General features: G+C 47.9%; 1 protein-coding gene across 2 annotated transcripts in view; it reads left to right on the forward strand.

The window, feature by feature from the left end:
• FUOM (fucose mutarotase) overlaps positions 1–20,499 on the forward strand; it is a 193,375-nt gene that overhangs the window by 124,653 nt on the left and 48,223 nt on the right. For both annotated transcript variants that reach the window (XR_010243626.1, XM_063958627.1), the window contains exon 5: positions 5,715–5,788. Coding sequence is in view for 1 of the 2 variants with exons in the window: in XM_063958627.1 (XP_063814697.1) it covers positions 5,715–5,788 (74 nt within the window). In the remaining variant the exon portion in view is untranslated. The remainder of the gene's footprint in view (positions 1–5,714; positions 5,789–20,499) is intronic.

Genomic DNA, 20,499 nt, shown 5'->3' on the forward strand with positions numbered 1-20,499 from the left:
ATTATAGCGTTTTTTGGTGTGTGCTGGCAAACTCTCCCTCTGTCTCTCCAAAGGGCTAGTGGGTCCTGTCCTCTATCAGAGCATTCCCTGTGTGTGTGCTGTGTGTCGGTACGTGTGTGTCGACATGTATGAGGACGATGTTGGTGAGGAGGCGGAGCAATTGCCTGTAATGGTGATGTCACTCTCTAGGGAGTCGACACCGGAATGGATGGCTTATTTAGGGAATTACGTGATAATGTCAACACGCTGCAAGGTCGGTTGACGACATGAGACGGCCGACAAACAATTAGTACCGGTCCAGACGTCTCAAAAACACCGTCAGGGGTTTTAAAACGCCCGTTTACCTTAGTCGGTCGACACAGACACAGACACGGACACTGAATCCAGTGTCGACGGTGAATAAACAAACGTATTCCTTATTAGGGCCACACGTTAAGGGCAATGAAGGAGGGGTTACATATTTCTGATACTACAAGTACCACAAAAGAGGGTATTATGTGGGATGTGAAAAAACTACCTGTAGTTTTTCCTGAATCAGATAAATTAAATGAAGTGTGTGATGATGCGTGGGTTCCCCCCGATAGAAAATTATTGGCGGTATACCCTTTCCCGCCAGAAGTTAGGGCGCGTTGGGAAACACCCCTTAGGGTGGATAAGGCGCTCACACGCTTATCAAAACAAGTGGCGGTACCGTCTATAGATAGGGCCGTCCTCAAGGAGCCAGCTGACGAGGCTGGAAAATATCATATAAAAGTATATACACACATACTGGTGTTATACTGCGACCAGCGATCGCCTCAGCCTGGATGTGCAGAGCTGGGGTGGCTTGGTCGGATTCCCTGACTAAAAATATTGATACCCTTGACAGGGACAGTATTTTATTGACTATAGAGCATTTAAAGGATGCATTTCTATATATGCGAGATGCACAGAGGGATATTTGCACTCTGGCATCAAGAGTAAGTGCGATGTCCATATCTGCCAGAAGATGTTTATGGACACGACAGTGGTCAGGTGATGCAGATTCCAAACGGCACAAAGGTGTATTGCCGTATAAAGGAAGAGGAGTTATTTGGGGTCGGTCCATCGGACCTGGTGGCCACGGCAACTGCTGGAAAATCCACCGTTTTTACCCTAAGTCACATCTCTGCAGAAAAAGACACCGTCTTTTCAGCCTCAGTCCTTTCGTCCCTATAAGAGTCATATTTGCCCAGGGATAGAGGAAAGGGAAGAAGACTGCAGCAGGCAGCCCATTCCCAGGAACAGAAGCCTTCCACCGCTTCTGTCAAGCTCTCAGCATGACGCTGGGACCGTACAGGACCCCTGGATCCTACAAGTAGTATCCCAGGGGTACAGATTGGAATGTCGAAACGTTTCCCCCTCGCAGGCTCCTGAAGTCTGCTTTACCAAGGTATCCCTCCGACAAGGAGGCAGTATGGAAAAAAATTCACAAGCTGTATTCCCAGCAGGTGATAATCAAATTACCCCTCCTACAACAAGGAAAGGGGTATTATTCCACACTATATTGTGGTACTGAAGCCAGAAGGCTAGGTGAGACCTATTCTAAATCTAAAAAAAAAAAAATTTGAACACTTACAAAGGTTCAAATCAAGATGGAGTCACTCAGAGCAGTGATAACGAACCAGGAAGAAGGGGACTATATAGTGTCCCGGGACATCAGGGATGCTTACCTCCATGTCCCAAATTTGCCCTTCTCACTAAGGGTACCTCAGGTTCGTGGTATAGAACTGTCACTGTCAGTTTCAGACGCTGCCGTTTGGATTGTCCACGGCACCCCGGGTCTTTACCAAGGTAATGGCCGAAATGATGATTCTTCTTCGAAGAAAAGGCGTCTTAATTACCCCTTACTTGGACGATCTCCTGATAAGGGCAAAGTCCAGGGAACAGTTGGAGGTCGGAGTAGCACTATCTCGGATACTGCTACAACAGCACGGATGGATTCTAAATATTCCAAAATCGCAGCTGATCCTGACGACACGTCTGCTGTGCCTAGGGATGATTCTGGACACAGTCCAGAAAAAGGTGTTTCTCCCGGAAGAGAAAGCCAGGGAGTTATCCGAGCTAGTCAAGAACCTCTTAAAACCAGGAAAAGTGTCAGTGCATCATTGCACAAGGGTCCTGGTAAAAATGGTGGCTTCCTACGAAGCAATTCCATTCAGCAGATTTCACGCAAGAACTTTTCAGTGGGATCTGCTGGACAAATGGTCCGGATCGCATCTTCAGATGCATCAGCGGATAACCCTATATCCAAGGACAAGGGTGTCTCTCCTGTGATGGTTACAGAGTGCTCATCTTCTAGAGGGCCGCAGATTCAGCATTCAGGATTGGATGCTGGTGACCACGGAGGCCAGCCCGAGAGGCTGGGGAGCAGTCACACAAGGAAAAAATTTCCAGGGAGTGTGATCAAGTCTGGAGACTTTTCTCCACATAAATATACTGGAGCTAAGGGTAAATTTATAATGCTCTAAGCTTAGCAAGACCTCTGCTTCAAGGTCAGCCGGTATTGATCCAGTGGGAAAAACATCACGGCAGTCGCCCACGTAAACAGACAGGGCGGCACAAGAAGCAGGAGGGCAATGGCAAAAACTGCAAGGACTTTTCGCTGGGCGGAAAATCATGTGATAGCACTGTCAGCAGTGTTTCATTCCGGGAGTGGAAACTGGGAAGCAGACTTCCTCAGCAGGCACGACCTCCACCCGGGAGAGTGGAAACTTCATCGGGAAGTTTTTCCACATGATTGTGAACCGTTGGGAAATACCAAAGGTGGACATGATGGCGTCCCGTCTGAACAAAAAACGGGACAGGTATTGCGCCAGGTCAAGAGACCCTCAGGCAATAGCTGTGGACGTTCTGGTAACACCGTGGGTGTACCAGTCGGTGTATGTGTTCCCTCCTCTGCTTCTCATACCTAAGGTACTGAGAATTATAAGACGTAGAGGAGTAAGAACTATACTCATGGCTCCGGATTGGCCAAGAAGGACTTGGTACCCGGAACTTCAAGAGATGCTCACAGAGGACTTATGGCCTCTGCCGCTAAGAAGGGACTTGCTTCAGCAAGTACCATGTCTGTTCCAAGACTTACCGCAGCTGCGTTTGACGGCATGGCGGTGGAACGCCGGATCCTAAGGGAAAAAGGCATTCCGGAAGAGGTCATTCCTACCCTGGTCAAAGCCAGGAAGGAGGTGACCGCACAACATTATCACCACATGTGGCGAAAATATGTTGCGTGGTGTGAGGCCAGGAAGGCCCCACGAAGAAATTTCAACTCGGTCGATTCCTGCATTTCCTGCAAACAGGAGTGTCTATGGGCCTCAAATTGGGGCCCATTAAGGTTCAAATTTCGGCCCTGTCGATTTTCTTCCAGAAAGAATTGGCTTCAGTTCCTGAAGTCCAGAAGTTTGTCAAGGGAGTATTGCATATACAACCCCCTTTTGTGACTCCAGTGGCACTGTGGGATCTCAACGTAGTTCTGGGATTCCTAAAATCACATTGGTTTAAAACCAGTCAAATCTGTGGATTTGAAGCATCTCACATGAAAAGTGACCATGCTCTTGGCTCTGGCCTGGCCAGGCGAGTGTCAGATTGGTGGGTTTTTTCTCAAAAAAGCCCATATCTATTTGTCCATTCGGACAGGGCAGAGCTGCGGACTCGTCCCCAGTTCTCTCCCTAAGGTGGTGTCAGTGTTTCACCTGAACCAGCTTATTGTGGTGCCTTGCGCCTACTAGGGACTTGGAGGACTCCAAGTTGCTGGATGTTGTCAGGGCCCTGAAAGTATAGGTTCCAGGACGGCTGGAGTCAGGAAAACTGACTTGCTGTTATCCTGTATGCACCCAACAAACTGGGTGCTCTTGCTTCTAAGCAGACTATTGCTAGTTGGATGTGTAATACAATTCAGCTTGCACATTCTGTGGCAGGCCTGCCACAGCCAAAATATGTAAGTGCCCATTCCACAAGGAAGGTGGGCTCATCTTGGGCGGCTGCCCGAGGGGTCTCGGCTTTACAACTTTGCCGAGCGGCTATTTAGTCAGGGGCAAACACGTTTGTAAAATCCTACAAATTTGATACCCTGGCTAAGGAGGACCTGGAGTTCTCTCATTCGGTGCTGCAGAGTCATCCGCACTCTCCCGCCCGTTTGGGAGCTTTGGTATAATCCCCATGGTCCTTTCAGGAACCCCAGCATCCACTAGGACGATAGAGAAAATAAGAATTTACTTACCGATAATTCTATTTCTCGGAGTCCGTAGTGGATGCTGGGCGCCCATCCCAAGTGCGGATTATCTGCATTACTTGCACATAGTTACAAAAATCGGGTTATTATTGTTGTGAGCCATCTTTTCAGAGGCTCCGCTGTTATCATACTGTTAACTGGGTTCAGATCACAGGTTGTACAGTGTGATTGGTGTGGCTGGTATGAGTCTTACCCGGGATTCAAAATCCTTCCTTATTGTGTACGCTCGTCCGGGCACAGTATCCTAACTGAGGCTTGGAGGAGGGTCATAGGGGGAGGAGCCAGTGCACACCACCTGATCCTAAAGCTTTACTTTTTGTGCCCTGTCTCCTGCGGAGCCGCTATTCCCCATGGTCCTTTCAGGAACCCCAGCATCCACTACGGACTCCGAGAAATAGAATTATCGGTAAGTAAATTCTTATTTTTTTTTTCGAGCAAATTTGAATTCCCCCTTATCCTGCAAATCTCCATATATAGTCATCCATAAGGATAGGGCAGTGTTTCCAGAGCTTGTCAGCTGCATGGGAAAAATCCTGAAGGACGGAATGGGAAATGTTGAGAGGAGTCAGGTATTGGCAAAGCAAAGTGGGTAGGAGGGAGTGTGAGGAGATTTAGGTGAGAGAATAGTGATAGAAAACTAACTAATAACATAATTATGGAGAGAAATATTCTTAGTTTGGGGGAAAGGCCTGTGCCTGGTAAATCTCCTCACCACACATTGGGAGTTATTCAGGTTTGTTAGCAAGCCAAAAAAAGCACACAAAAGGGCAAAACCATGTGCACTGCAGGTGGGGCAGATGGAACATGTGCAGAGAGAATTTGATTTACGTTGGTTATATTGTTTGTATGCATTGTAAATACTGGCTGCTTTATTTTTATACTGCAATTTAGATTTAAATTTGAACACACCCCGCCCAAATCTAAATCTCTCTGCATATGTTACTTCTGCCCCACCTGCAGTGCAATATGGTTTTGCCCATTAGTGTGCTATTTTGGTTTGCTAACATGGGCCAGAAAGTGGGATCAAGGGTTAGGGGAGGAGGTATGAGAACTACTGTATCTAGAAAGTGCCAGGAGATTTGTTCTTGTCTGCTCACATGGCCCTCGACATGAGATACTTGGAGAATTCTCCACCATTGCTATATGCCATGTTTGTTCTTTAAATACTGAAATACAGGAGGAATACGGAGTGGGGTTTTCCAATTCTTTGTTAACAATTTTTTTGCTGTTGCAAATAAATGGGTAATTTCCTGGAGAAATTGTTGAGGCGCTGGGAGGATAGCACATAAGACATATGAATGGGCATTTGTTACCAGCCTTTTACCAAATGATTCTTCATTACATCCTGATATGCATGTACATGCTACCCTTGCATTGCATCATTTTTTTGTTTTGTTCCGGGCTGTAGGTGTGTTACATTTGCCCAAATATACAGCGAGACCGCCAATTGTTTTGCTTCTTACAGGCTCCTCTGGAGCAAGTGGAAAGATTTGCTTTCTATGAACGAGCGAAAAATGCCTTTGCCGTGGTGGCTACTGGGTAAGTTGTCACATCTAATACAAGAGGAAGTAAATCTACAAGGTGTACATTCAGTATAGAGGATAAGTGTAATTTATGAATCAGAAAATGTGCAGCTCCACAAGGCATCTTTATGCATGCATATGTCTTGTCTGCTTGCTTCGGAAAAGTTGAGAGCCTGGCACAAATCAAGGCGCACACCTATTTTGCGGCCATGGAACTACTCCTGGATAATAAGTGTGTCTCTAGGTTTGCTGATATACCTGAAACTGCATATGGTGAAAAATGAAAATAAAAATTTCTAGCTTTCTTTCATCTTTGTGTGTTTTGAAACTTTTTATGTCATTATTCAAAGTATGGCTAAAACTACGCTTTTCTGTAAAGCAGGCATTCCCAACCGCAGTCCTCAACCCACACCAACAGTGCAGGTTTTAGTGATATCCAGGCCTCAGCACAGATGGTTAAATCAAAATAACTGAGGTACTAATTAAGTCACCTGTGCTCAAGCCTGGAGATTACTAAAACCAGGACTATTAGTGTGCCTTTAGGACCGAGGTTGGGAATGCCTGCCGTAAAGGTATAAACTGAAGGGTGCAGAATATGTCCTGTTAAAAGTTATAGTCCAATTTCTACATTCACCTCTCCTGAGACTGCTGTGTCAAGCCTCTAACCCCAAGCAACTTTTTAATACATTTAAATCACTTCTTGTCCCTCCCTCACCCAACCCACCAGCCACTGTCAATACGCAAGATCTTGCTTCCTATTTCAAGGACAAGATTGATAAGATCCGAAATTAAATGGTATGCTGTTCCACAGCAAGTGACCTGCTCAATTCCCTACCTGAAGCCTCTAACCAGTAGCGGATCTTGCCACGGGCAAGCAGGACTTTTGCCCGGGGCGCCGCCTTCCGGAGGGCACAGGGCGCCATCCGGAGGGCGCCGCACCAGGGCAAGATCCGCTGCTGCTGTGTGCCCCCCTCTGCCCACCTGCTGCCGCTGGCCGCTGTCCCCCCGCTGCCGCTGTGAAGGGAAACTAGACGCGTACGCGTCTAGTTTCCCTTCGTGGAGAGGACCTTTGCTGTGCGGTGCGCGATGACGTCATCGCGCACCTCACATCATTTCAGTCTGTACAGGGGGCGTAAATGACCACGCCCCCTGTACGAAGCCACGCCCCTATTGCCGCCCAGGGCGCTCAGAGCGCCAGAACCGGCCCTGCCTCTAACACCTTCTCTTCCTTTGATCCTACAACTGAAGATGACGTATCTGCACTCTTTTCATCTGCCTACTCTAATACCTCTCCCCTTGACTCTATACCTTCACAAATTAGTAAAGCTCTGTCTGCTGTGCTCATCACAACCTTAACTAAAATCTGTAATCTCTCTGTCTACTGGTATCTTTCCTTTTCTGTACAAGCATGCAGTGATTACTCCCATTCTCTAAAAAACAAAACTTTGATCCTAACTCTCTCTCTAACTACCGTCCTATCTCTCAGCTCCCATGCCCCTCCAAGCTACTTGAGAGACTTGCCTACACTCGCCTCACACACTTTCTTAACTCACACAGCTTACTAGACCCACTTCAGTCAGGATTTCGTGCCCAACACTCCACAGAGACAGCACTGACTAAGGTAGTGAATGATTTGGTCACTGCTAAATCTAAAGGCCATTACTCACTACTTATTCTCCTTTATCTCTCTGCTGCTTTTGACACTGTTGACCACTTTCTTCTCATACAAACTCTACAATTCCTAGGTATTCAGGACACAGCCCTTTCTTGGTTCTCATCCTACCTATCTATTTGCTCCTTCAGTGTTTGTTTCTCTGACTTCCTAGTGGATGCTGGGGACTCCGTAAGGACCATGGGAATAGCGGCTCCGCAGGAGACTGGGCACAGCTAAGAAAGATTTAGGACTACCTGGTGTGCACTGGCTCCTCCCACTATGCAAATAGGGGTTTGTGAGGACTGCGCTTTCACCTGGTGGTAAATAAAGAGTAGCTGCTATGGAGAGAAGTAAGGTTACCACAGACCTTATTTGTAATGTTATAGGAAAAAATGTTTCTCCCAGCTCTTGCTCGATATCACACATATAGCTTGTAGGTTGTAAAATAAATTTTTGTTTTTATTCAAAATTTATACAGAAAGTCATAAATATATATTATATGGTAAAAATATATATATATATATGTTGCTTATAAATATCAGAGTTAAAATTCTGAAATACCGGTATGTATTGATAACATAAACACAAACAAAAACATATAAACAAGACAGAAATAAGACAAAAATAAGAAAGGACTTAGAGTTTAGTGAAAATAGAAAAGTACCAGATGAAGAGAAATTCTTAAGGATGTTTTGAAGAAAACGGGTAGACACGCTGTTAAGCGTTTTACTCTATCCAATATGTATGTGCACAGTGAGTTGCTTTTGGTCATTCAAAATTGTTTATGAAAAACAGTATGGGTGGTAATAGTCCTGGAGAATGTAACAATGTTGTTACTTAGTTTCCGTCCAAAAGGATTTTATGCAGATGGATACAGTGTATCAGTTCAAGTCTGTATCGTTACTCACAGTCTCTGAGGTCTGAAAGTGCTGCTTCGCTCGTCCAGGATCCTGACGAAGCCTGAGATCACAGGTGAAACGCGTTGATTGGCCACGGGTCCGGACACCGACACTGTCCTCCCGCGGCAAAAGCTCCATTCAGTCTGCCGGCAGACAACAACGGACTCCGTCCTTATACCAGCGCCCGCTTACACGCCGCCAAGGGGAGCCCCGGGCTGAACACAGAAGACCGCCCGGACGGGTGCATGCAAACACCCCAGCACGTTATAAGCAGCGGCATTCAGCAGGACACGGAGGATTCCCTGGACGAGCGCAGCAGCACTTTCAGACCTCAGAGACTGTGAGTAACGATACAGACTTGAACTGATACACTGTATCCATCTGCATAAAATCCTTTTGGACGGAAACTAAGTAACAACATTGTTACATTCTCCAGGACTATTACCACCCATACTGTTTTTCATAAACAATTTTGAATGACCAAAAGCAACTCACTGTGCGCATACATATTGGATAGAGTAAAACGCTTAACAGCGTGTCTACCCGTTTTCTTCAAAACAGCCTTAAGAATTTCTCTTCATCTGGTACTTTTCTATTTTCACTAAACTCTAATGGGCCCTACACACTGGCCGATATTTTGAAAGATATGAACGATCTCGTTCATAAATGAACGAGATCTCGTTCATATCTTTCAGTGTGGAGACTTAAGCGATGAACGATGCGCGTCCCCGCGCTCGTTCATCGCTGGTCTCCTGTCGGCTGTGCATGCAGGCCAATATGGACGATCTCGTCCATATTTGCCTGCACGTCTATGGAGCCGGGTGACGGGGGGAGTGAAGAAGCTTCACTCCCCCCGTCACTGCCCCCCCCGCCGCCGGGTCGCTCGTCGGCCGTATCGGCCGTCGGGCACCTCGGCCAGTGAGTAGGGCCCATAAGTCCTTTCTTATTTTTGTCTTATTTCTGTCTTGTTTATATGTTTTTGTTTGTGTTTATGTTATCAATACATACCGGTATTTCAGAATTTTAACTCTGATATTTATAAGCAACATATATATCTATTTTTACCATATAATATATATTTATGACTTTCTGTATAAATTTTGAATAAAAACAAAAATTTATTTTACAACCTACAAGCTATATGTGTGATATCGAGCTAGCGCTGGGAGTAACATTTTTTCCTCCCACTATGACCCTCCTCCAGACCTCAGTTAGAATCCTGTGCCCGGCTGAGCTGGATGCACACTAGGGGCTCTCCTGAGCTCCTAGAGAGAAAGTATATTTTAGGTTTTTTATTTTACAGTGAGATCTGCTGGCAACAGACTCACTGCAGCGAGGGACTAAGGGGAGAAGAAGCGAACCTACCTAACTGGTGGTAGCTTGGGCTTCTTAGGCTACTGGACACCATTAGGTCCAGAGGGATCGACCGCATGGAACCGGCCATTGATGTTCGGTCCCAGAGCCGCGGTGCCGGCCCCCTTACAGAGCCAGAAGCAAGAAGAGTCCGGAAAATCGGCGGCAGAAGACATCAGTCTTCATCAAGGTAGCGCACAGCACTGCAGCTGTGCGCCATTGCTCTTCATACACACTTCACACTCCGGTCACTGAGGGTGCAGGGCGCTGGGGGGGGGGCGCCCTGAGCAGCAATAAAAACACCTTGGCTGGCAAATATATCACAATATATAGCCCCAGAGGCTATATATGTGATAAATACCCCTGCCAGAATCCATTAAAAAGCGGGAGAAAAGTCAGCCGAAAAAGGGGCGGAGCTATCTCCCTCAGCACACTGGCGCCATTTCTCCCTCACAGCTCCGCTGGAAGGAAGCTCCCTGGCTCTCCCCTGCAGTCTACACTACAGAAAGGGTAAAAAAGAGAGGGGGGGCACTAAATTTAGGCGCAATATACATATAGCAGCTATAAGGGGATATAATTTAGTTAATCCCTGTATTATATAGCGCTCTGGTGTGTGCTGGCATACTCTCCCTCTGTCTCCCCAAAGGGCTTTGTGGGGTCCTGTCTTCTGTCAGAGCATTCCCTGTGTGTGTGCGGTGTGTCGGTACGGCTGTGTCGACATGTTTGATGAGGAGGCTTATGTGGAGGAGGAGCAGGTGCCTATAAATGTGTTGTCACCCCCTGCGGGGCAGACACCTGAGTGGATGGACTTGTGGAAGGAATTACGCGAAAGTGTCGACTCCTTACATAAAAAATTTGACGACATGCCAAATGCGGGGCAGCCGGCTTCTCAGCCCGTGCCTGCCCAGACGTCTCAAAGGCCATCAGGGGCTCTAAAACGCCCGCTACCTCAGATGGCAGACACATATGTCGACACGGATACTGATACCAGTGTCGACGACGAAGAGACTAATGTAATGTCCAATAGGGCCACTCGTTATATGATTGAGGAAATGAAAAATGTTTTACACATTTCTGATGTGACCCCAGGTACCACAAAAAATAAGAATTTACTTACCGATAATTCTATTTCTCGGAGTCCGTAGTGGATGCTGGGGTTCCTGAAAGGACCATGGGGAATAGCGGCTCCGCAGGAGACAGGGCACAAAAAGTAAAGCTTTAGGATCAGGTGGTGTGCACTGGCTCCTCCCCCTATGACCCTCCTCCAAGCCTCAGTTAGGATACTGTGCCCGGACGAGCGTACACAATAAGGAAGGATTTTGAATTCCGGGTAAGACTCATACCAGCCACACCAATCACACTGTACAACCTGTGATCTGAACCCAGTTAACAGTATGATAACAGCGGAGCCTCTGAAAGATGGCTCACAACAATAATAACCCGATTTTTTGTAACTATGTACAAGTAATGCAGATAATCCGCACTTGGGATGGGCGCCCAGCATCCACTACGGACTCCGAGAAATAGAATTATCGGTAAGTAAATTCTTATTTTCTCTATCGTCCTAGTGGATGCTGGGGTTCCTGAAAGGACCATGGGGATTATACCAAAGCTCCCAAACGGGCGGGAGAGTGCGGATGACTCTGCAGCACCGAATGAGAGAACTCCAGGTCCTCCTCAGCCAGGGTATCAAATTTGTAGAATTTTGCAAACGTGTTTGCCCCTGACCAAGTAGCAGCTCGGCAAAGTTGTAATGCCGAGACCCCTCGGGCAGCCGCCCAAGATGAGCCCACCTTCCTTGTGGAATGGGCATTTACATATTTTGGCTGTGGCAGGCCTGCCACAGAATGTGCAAGCTGAATTGTATTACACATCCAACTAGCAATAGTCTGCTTAGAAGCAAGAGCACCCAGTTTGTTGGGTGCATACAGGATAACAGCAAGTCAGTTTTCCTGACTCCAGCCGTCCTGGAACCTATACTTTCAGGGCCCTGACAACATCCAGCAACTTGGAGTCCTCCAAGTCCCTAGTAGGCGCAAGGCACCACAATAAGCTGGTTCAGGTGAAACACTGACACCAACTTAGGGAGAGAACTGGGGACGAGTCCGCAGCTCTGCCCTGTCCGAATGGACAAACAGATATGGGCTTTTTTGAGAAAAAAAACCACCAATTTGACACTCGCCTGGCCCAGGCCAGGGCCAAGAGCATGGTCACTTTTCATGTGAGATGCTTCAAATCCACAGATTTGACTGGTTTTAAACCAATGTGATTTGAGGAATCCCAGAACTACGTTGAGATCCCACAGTGCCACTGGAGGCACAAAAGGGGGTTGTATATGCAATACTCCCTTGACAAACTTCTGGACTTCAGGAACTGAAGCCAATTCTTTCTGGAAGAAAATCGACAGGGCCGAAATTTGAACCTTAATGGGCCCCAATTTGAGGCCCATAGACACTCCTGTTTGCAGGAAATGCAGGAATCGACCGAGTTGAAATTTCTTCGTGGGGCCTTCCTGGCCTCACACCACGCAACATATTTTCGCCACATGTGGTGATAATGTTGTGCGGTCACCTCCTTCCTGGCTTTGACCAGGGTAGGAATGACCTCTTCCGGAATGCCTTTTTCCCTTAGGATCCGGCGTTCCACCGCCATGCCGTCAAACGCAGCTGCGGTAAGTCTTGGAACAGACATGGTACTTGCTGAAGCAAGTCCCTTCTTAGCGGCAGAGGCCATAAGTCCTCTGTGAGCATCTCTTGAAGTTCCGGGTACCAAGTCCTTCTTGGCCAATCCGGAGCCATGAGTATAGTTCTTACTCCTCTACGTCTTATAATTCTCAGTACCTTAGGTATGAGAAGCAGAGTAGGGAACACATACACCGACTGGTACACCCACGGTGTTACCAGAACGTCCACAGCTATTGCCTGAGGGTCTCTTGACCTGGCGCAATACCTGTCCCGTTTTTTGTTCAGACGGGACGCCATCATGTCCACCTTGGTATTTCCCAACGGTTCACAATCATGTGGAAAAACTTCCCGATGAATTTTCCACTCTCCCGGGTGGAGGTCGTGCCTGCTGAGGAAGTCTGCTTCCCAGTTTCCACTCCCGGAATGAAACACTGCTGACAGTGCTATCACATGATTTTCCGCCCAGCGAAAAGTCCTTGCAGTTTTTGCCATTGCCCTCCTGCTTCTTGTGCCGCCCTGTCTGTTTACGTGGGCGACTGCCGTGATGTTTTTCCCACTGGATCAATACCGGCTGACCTTGAAGCAGAGGTCTTGCTAAGCTTAGAGCATTATAAATTTACCCTTAGCTCCAGTATATTTATGTGGAGAAAAGTCTCCAGACTTGATCACACTCCCTGGAAAAATTTTTTCCTTGTGTGACTGCTCCCCAGCCTCTCGGGCTGGCCTCCGTGGTCACCAGCATCCAATCCTGAATGCCGAATCTGCGGCCCTCTAGAAGATGAGCACTCTGTAACCACCACAGGAGAGACACCCTTGTCCTTGGATATAGGGTTATCCGCTGATGCATCTGAAGATGCGATCCGGACCATTTGTCCAGCAGATCCCACTGAAAAGTTCTTGCGTGAAATCTGCCGAATGGAATTGCTTCGTAGGAAGCCACCATTTTTACCAGGACCCTTGTGCAATGATGCACTGACACTTTTCCTGGTTTTAGGAGGTTCTTGACTAGCTCGGATAACTCCCTGGCTTTCTCTTCCGGGAGAAACACCTTTTTCTGGACTGTGTCCAGAATCATCCCTAGGCACAGCAGACGTGTCGTCAGGATCAGCTGCGATTTTGGAATATTTAGAATCCACCCGTGCTGTTGTAGCAGTATCCGAGATAGTGCTACTCCGACCTCCAACTGTTCCCTGGACTTTGCCCTTATCAGGAGATCGTCCAAGTAAGGGGTAATTTAAGACGCCTTTTCTTCGAAGAAGAATCATCATTTCGGCCATTACCTTGGTAAAGACCCGGGGTGCCGTGGACAATCCAAACGGCAGCGTCTGAAACTGATAGTGACAGTTCTATACCACGAACCTGAGGTACCCTTAGTGAGAAGGGCAAATTTGGGACATGGAGGTAAGCATCCCTGATGTCCCGGGACACTATATAGTCCCCTTCTTCCTGGTTCGTTATCACTGCTCTGAGTGACTCCCTCTTGCTTTGAACCTTTGTAAGTGTTCAAATTTTTTTAGATTTAGAATAGGTCTCACCTAGCCTTCTGGCTTCAGTACCACAATATAGTGTGGAATAATACCCCTTTCCTTGTTGTAGGAGGGGTAATTCGATTATCACCTGCTGGGAATACAGCTTGTGAATTTTTTTCCATACTGCCTCCTTGTCGGAGGGAGACCTTGGTAAAGCAGACTTCAGGAGCCTGCGAGGGGGAAACGTTTCGACATTCCAATCTGTACCCCTGGGATACTACTTGTAGGATCCAAGGGTCCTGTACGGTCCCAGCGTCATGCTGAGAGCTTGGCAGAAGCGGTGGAAGGCTTCTGTTCCTGGGAATGGGCTGCCTGCTGCAGTCTTCTTCCCTTTCCTCTATCCCTGGGCAAATATGACTCTTATAGGGACGAAAGGACTGAGGCTGAAAAGACGGTGTCTTTTTCTGCAGAGATGTGACTTAGGGTAAAAACGGTGGATTTTCCAGCAGTTGCCGTGGCCACCAGGTCCGATGGACCGACCCCAAATAACTCCTCTTCCTTTATACGGCAATACACCTTTGTGCCGTTTGGAATCTGCATCACCTGACCACTGTCGTGTCCATAAACATCTTCTGGCAGATATGGACATCGCACTTACTCTTGATGCCAGAGTGCAAATATCCCTCTGTGCATCTCGCATATATAGAAATGCATCCTTTAAATGCTCTATAGTCAATAAAATACTGTCCCTGTCAAGGGTATCAATATTTTTAGTCAGGGAATCCGACCAAGCCACCCCAGCTCTGCACATCCAGGCTGAGGCGATCGCTGGTCGCAGTATAACACCAGTATGTGTGTATATACTTTTATATGATATTTTCCAGCCTCCTGTCAGCTGGTTCCTTGAGGACGGCCCTATCTATAGACGGTACCGCCACTTGTTTTGATAAGCGTGTGAGCGCCTTATCCACCCTAAGGGGTGTTTCCCAACGCGCCCTAACTTCTGGCGGGGAAGGGTATACCGCCAATATTTTTCTATCGGGGGGAACCCACGCATCATCACACACTTCATTTAATTTATCTGATTCAGGAAAAACTACAGGTAGTTTTTTCACATCCCACATAATACCCTCTTTTGTGGTACTTGTAGTATCAGAAATATGTAACCCCTCCTTCATTGCCCTTAACGTGTGGCCCTAATAAGGAATACGTTTGTTTATTCACCGTCGACACTGGATTCAGTGTCCGTGTCTGTGTCTGTGTCGACCGACTAAGGTAAACGGGCGTTTTAAAACCCCTGACGGTGTTTTTGAGACGTCTGGACCGGTACTAATTGTTTGTCGGCCGTCTCATGTCGTCAACCGACCTTGCAGCGTGTTGACATTATCACGTAATTCCCTAAATAAGCCATCCATTCCGGTGTCGACTCCCTAGAGAGTGACATCACCATTACAGGCAATTGCTCCGCCTCCTCACCAACATCGTCCTCATACATGTCGACACACACGTACCGACACACAGCACACACACAGGGAATGCTCTGATAGAGGACAGGACCCACTAGCCCTTTGGAGAGACAGAGGGAGAGTTTGCCAGCACACACCAAAACACGCTATAATTATATAGGGACAACCTTATATAAGTGTTTTCCCTTATAGCATCTGTTTATATATTTCTAACGCCAAATTAGTGCCCCCCCTCTCTGTTTTAACCCTGTTTCTGTAGTGCAGTGCAGGGGAGAGCCTGGGAGCCTTCCCTCCAGCCTTTCTGTGAGGGAAAATGGCGCTGTGTGCTGAGGAGATAGGCCCCGCCCCTTTTTCGGCGGGCTCGTCTCCCGCTCTTCAACGGATTCTGGCAGGGGTTAAATATCTCCATATAGCCCCCGGAGGCTATATGTGAGGTATTTTTTGCCAAAAAATAGGTTTACATTGCCTCCCAGGGCGCCCCCCTCCCAGCGCCCTGCACCCTCAGTGACTGCCGTGTGAAGTGTGCTGAGAGCAATGGCGCACAGCTGCAGTGCTGTGCGCTACCTTAAGAAGACTGAGGAGTCTTCTGCCGCCGATTCTGGACCTTCTTCTCTTTTCAGCATCTGCAAGGGGGCCGGCGGCGAGGCTCCGGTGACCATCCAGGCTGTACCTGTGATCGTCCCTCTGGAGCTAATGTCCAGTAGCCAAAGAAGCCAATCCATCCTGCACGCAGGTGAGTTCACTTCTTCTCCCCTAAGTCCCTCGTTGCAGTGATCCTGTTGCCAGCAGGACTCACTGTAAAATAAAAAACCTAAGCTAAACTTTTCTAAGCAGCTCTTTAGGAGAGCCACCTAGATTGCACCCTTCTCGGCCGGGCACAAAAATCTAACTGAGGCTTGGAGGAGGGTCATAGGGGGAGGAGCCAGTGCACACCACCTGATCCTAAAGCTTTACTTTTTGTGCCCTGTCTCCTGCGGAGCCGCTATTCCCCATGGTCCTTTCAGGAACCCCAGCATCCACTAGGACGATAGAGAAAAGGGTATTATGTTTGGGGAGAAAAAACTACCAGTAGTTTTTCCCCCTTCTGAAGAATTAAATGAAGTGTGTGAAGTAGCGTGGGCTTCCCCCGATAAAAAATTGGTGATTTCTAAAAAGTTACTAATGGCGTACCCTTTCCCGCCAGAGGATAGGTCACGCTGGGAAACACCCCCTAGGGTGGATAAAGCGCTTACACGCTTATCAAAAAAGGTGGCACTACCGTCTCCGGATACGGCCGCCCTAAAGGAACCTGCTGATAGAAAGCAGGAGCATCTCCTGAAGGCTATTTATACGCACACTGGTATTATACTGAGACCAGCTATTGCTTCAGCATGGATGTGCAGTGCTGCAGCTGCGTGGTCGGATTCCCTGTCGGAAAACATTGACACCCTAGACAGGGACACTATATTGCTAAACATAGAGCATATTAAAGACGCTGTCTTATACATGTGAGATGCACAGAGGGATATTTGCCGGCTGGCATCTAAAATAAGTGCACTGTCCATTTCTGCCAGGAGAGGTTTATGGACTCGGCAGTGGACAGGTGATGCAGATTCTAAAAGGCACATGGAAGTTTTGCCTTATAAGGGTGAGGAGTTGTTCGAGGATGGTCTTTCGGACCTAGTTTCCACAGCAACAGCTGGGAAGTCAGCATTTTTACCACATGTCCCCTCACAACCAAAGAAAGCACCGTATTATCAGGTACAGTCCTTTCGTCCCCAAAAGAACAAGCGGGGTAGAGGCGCGTCCTTTCTGCCCAGAGGCAGAGGTAGGGGAAAAAAGCTGCAGCATACAGCTAGTTCCCAGGAACAAAAGTCCTCCCCCGCTTCTTCTGCTAAGTCCGCCGCATGACGCTGGGGCTCAACAGGTGGAGCCAGGTACGGTGGGGGCCCGTCTCAAAAACTTCAGCAATCAGTGGGCTCGCTCACAAGTAAATCCCTGGATCCTTCAAGTGGTATCTCAGGGGTACAGGCTGGAATTCGAGACATTTCCCCCCCGCCGTTTCCTCAAATCTGCCTTGCCAACGACTCCCTCAGACAGGGAGGCTGTGATAGAGGCAATTCACAAGCTGTATTCCCAGCAGGTGATAATCAAGGTGCCCCTACTTCAACAAGGACGTGGTTACTATTCCACAATGTTTGTGGTACCGAAACCGGACGGTTCGGTGAGACCCATTTTGAATTTAAAATCCTTGAACACATATATAAAGAAATTCAAGTTCAAGATGGAATCGCTCAGGGCGGTTATTGCAAGCCTGGAAGAGGGGGATTACATGGTATCTCTGGACATCAAGGTAAGGATGCTTACCTGCATGTCCCCATTTACCATCCTCACCAGGAGTACCTCAGATTTGTGGTACAGGATTGTCATTACCAATTCCAGACGTTGCCGTTCGGCCTGTCCACGGCACCGAGGGTGTTTACCAAGGTAATGGCCGAAATGATGATACTCCTTCGAAAAAATAAGAATTTACTTACCGATAATTCTATTTCTCATAGTCCGTAGTGGATGCTGGGGACTCCGTAAGGACCATGGGGAATAGCGGCTCCGCAGGAGACTGGGCACATCTAAAGAAAGCTTTAGGACTAACTGGTGTGCACTGGCTCCTCCCCCTATGACCCTCCTCCAAGCCTCAGTTAGGATACTGTGCCCGGACGAGCGTACACAATAAGGAAGGATTTTGAATCCCGGGTAAGACTCATACCAGCCACACCAATCACACCGTATAACCTGTGATCTGAACCCAGTTAACAGTATGATAACAGAGGAGCCTCTGAAAGATGGCTCACAACAATAATAACCCGATTTTTGTAACAATAACTATGTACAAGTATTGCAGACAATCCGCACTTGGGATGGGCGCCCAGCATCCACTACGGACTATGAGAAATAGAATTATCGGTAAGTAAATTCTTATTTTCTCTAACGTCCTAAGTGGATGCTGGGGACTCCGTAAGGACCATGGGGATTATACTAAAGCTCCCAAACGGGCGGGAGAGTGCGGATGACTCTGCAGCACCAAATGAGAGAACTCCAGGTCCTCCTCAGCCAGTATATTAATTTTGTAGAATTTTACAAACGTATTTGCTCCTGACCAAGTAGCTGCTCGGCAAAGTTGTAAAGCCGAGACCCCTCGGGCAGCCGCCCAAGATGAGCCCACCTTCCTTGTGGAGTGGGCATTTACAGATTTTTGGTTGTGGCAGGCCTGCCACAGAATGTGCAAGCTGAATTGTACTACAAATCCAACGAGCAATAGTCTGCTTAGAAACAGGAGCACCCAGCTTGTTGGGTGCACACAGGATAAACAGCGAGTCAGATTTCCTGACTCCAGCCGTCCTGGAAACATATATTTTCAGGGCACTGACAACGTCTAGCAACTTGGAGGCCTCCAAGTCCCTAGTAGCCGCAGGCACCACCAATAGGTTGGTTCAGGTGAGACGCTGAAACCACCTTGGGGAGAAACTGAGGACGAGTCCTCAATTCCGCCCTGTCCGAATGGAAAATCAGATAAGGGCTTTTTCAGGATAAAGCTGCCAATTCTGACACGCGCCTGGCCCAGGCCAGGGCCAACAGCATGACCACTTTCCATGTGAGATATTTTAACTCCACAGATTTAAGTGGTTCAAACCAATGTGACTTTTGGAACCCAAAACTACATTGAGATCCCAAAGTGCCACTGGAGGCACAAAAGGAGGCTGTATATGCAGTACCCCTTTTACAAACGTCTGAACTTCAGGGACTGAAGCTAGTTCTTTTTGGAAGAAAATTGACAGGGCCGCAAATTTGAACCTTAATGGACCCCAATTTCAGGCCCATAGACACTCCTGTTTGCAGGAAATGTAGGAATCGACCCAGTTGAATTTCCTCCGTCGGGCCTTACTGGCCTCGCACCACACAACATATTTTCGCCAATTGCGGTGATAATGTTTTTGCGGTTACAACCTTCCTGGCTTTGATCAGGATAGGGATGACTTCATCCGGAAAGCCTTTTTTCCTTCAGGATCCGGCGTTCAACCGCCATGCCGTCAAACGCAGCCGCGGTAAGTCTTGGAACAGACAGGGTCCTTGCTGGAGCAGGTCCCTTCTTAGAGGTAGAGGCCACGGATCCTCCGTGAGCATCTCTTGAAGTTCCGGTTACATTGCCTCCCAGGGCGCCCCCCTCCCAGCGCCCTGCACCCTCAGTGACTGCCGTGTGAAGTGTGCTGAGAGCAATGGCGCACAGCTGCAGTGCTGTGCGCTACCTTAAGAAGACTGAGGAGTCTTCTGCCGCCGATTCTGGACCTTCTTCTCTTTTCAGCATCTGCAAGGGGGCCGGCGGCGAGGCTCCGGTGACCATCCAGGCTGTACCTGTGATCGTCCCTCTGGAGCTAATGTCCAGTAGCCAAAGAAGCCAATCCATCCTGCACGCAGGTGAGTTCACTTCTTCTCCCCTAAGTCCCTCGTTGCAGTGATCCTGTTGCCAGCAGGACTCACTGTAAAATAAAAAACCTAAGCTAAACTTTTCTAAGCAGCTCTTTAGGAGAGCCACCTAGATTGCACCCTTCTCGGCCGGGCACAAAAATCTAACTGAGGCTTGGAGGAGGGTCATAGGGGGAGGAGCCAGTGCACACCACCTGATCCTAAAGCTTTACTTTTTGTGCCCTGTCTCCTGCGGAGCCGCTATTCCCCATGGTCCTTTCAGGAACCCCAGCATCCACTAGGACGATAGAGAAAAGGGTATTATGTTTGGGGAGAAAAAACTACCAGTAGTTTTTCCCCCTTCTGAAGAATTAAATGAAGTGTGTGAAGTAGCGTGGGCTTCCCCGATAAAAAATTGGTGATTTCTAAAAAGTTACTAATGGCGTACCCTTTCCCGCCAGAGGATAGGTCACGCTGGGAAACACCCCCTAGGGTGGATAAAGCGCTTACACGCTTATCAAAAAAGGTGGCACTACCGTCTCCGGATACGGCCGCCCTAAAGGAACCTGCTGATAGAAAGCAGGAGCATCTCCTGAAGGCTATTTATACGCACACTGGTATTATACTGAGACCAGCTATTGCTTCAGCATGGATGTGCAGTGCTGCAGCTGCGTGGTCGATTCCCTGTCGGAAAACATTGACACCCTAGACAGGGACACTATATTGCTAAACATAGAGCATATTAAAGACGCTGTCTTATACATG

Source organism: Pseudophryne corroboree, chromosome 3 (genome assembly GCF_028390025.1).
Source record: "Pseudophryne corroboree isolate aPseCor3 chromosome 3, aPseCor3.hap2, whole genome shotgun sequence".
Classification (NCBI taxonomy): domain Eukaryota; kingdom Metazoa; phylum Chordata; class Amphibia; order Anura; family Myobatrachidae; genus Pseudophryne; species Pseudophryne corroboree.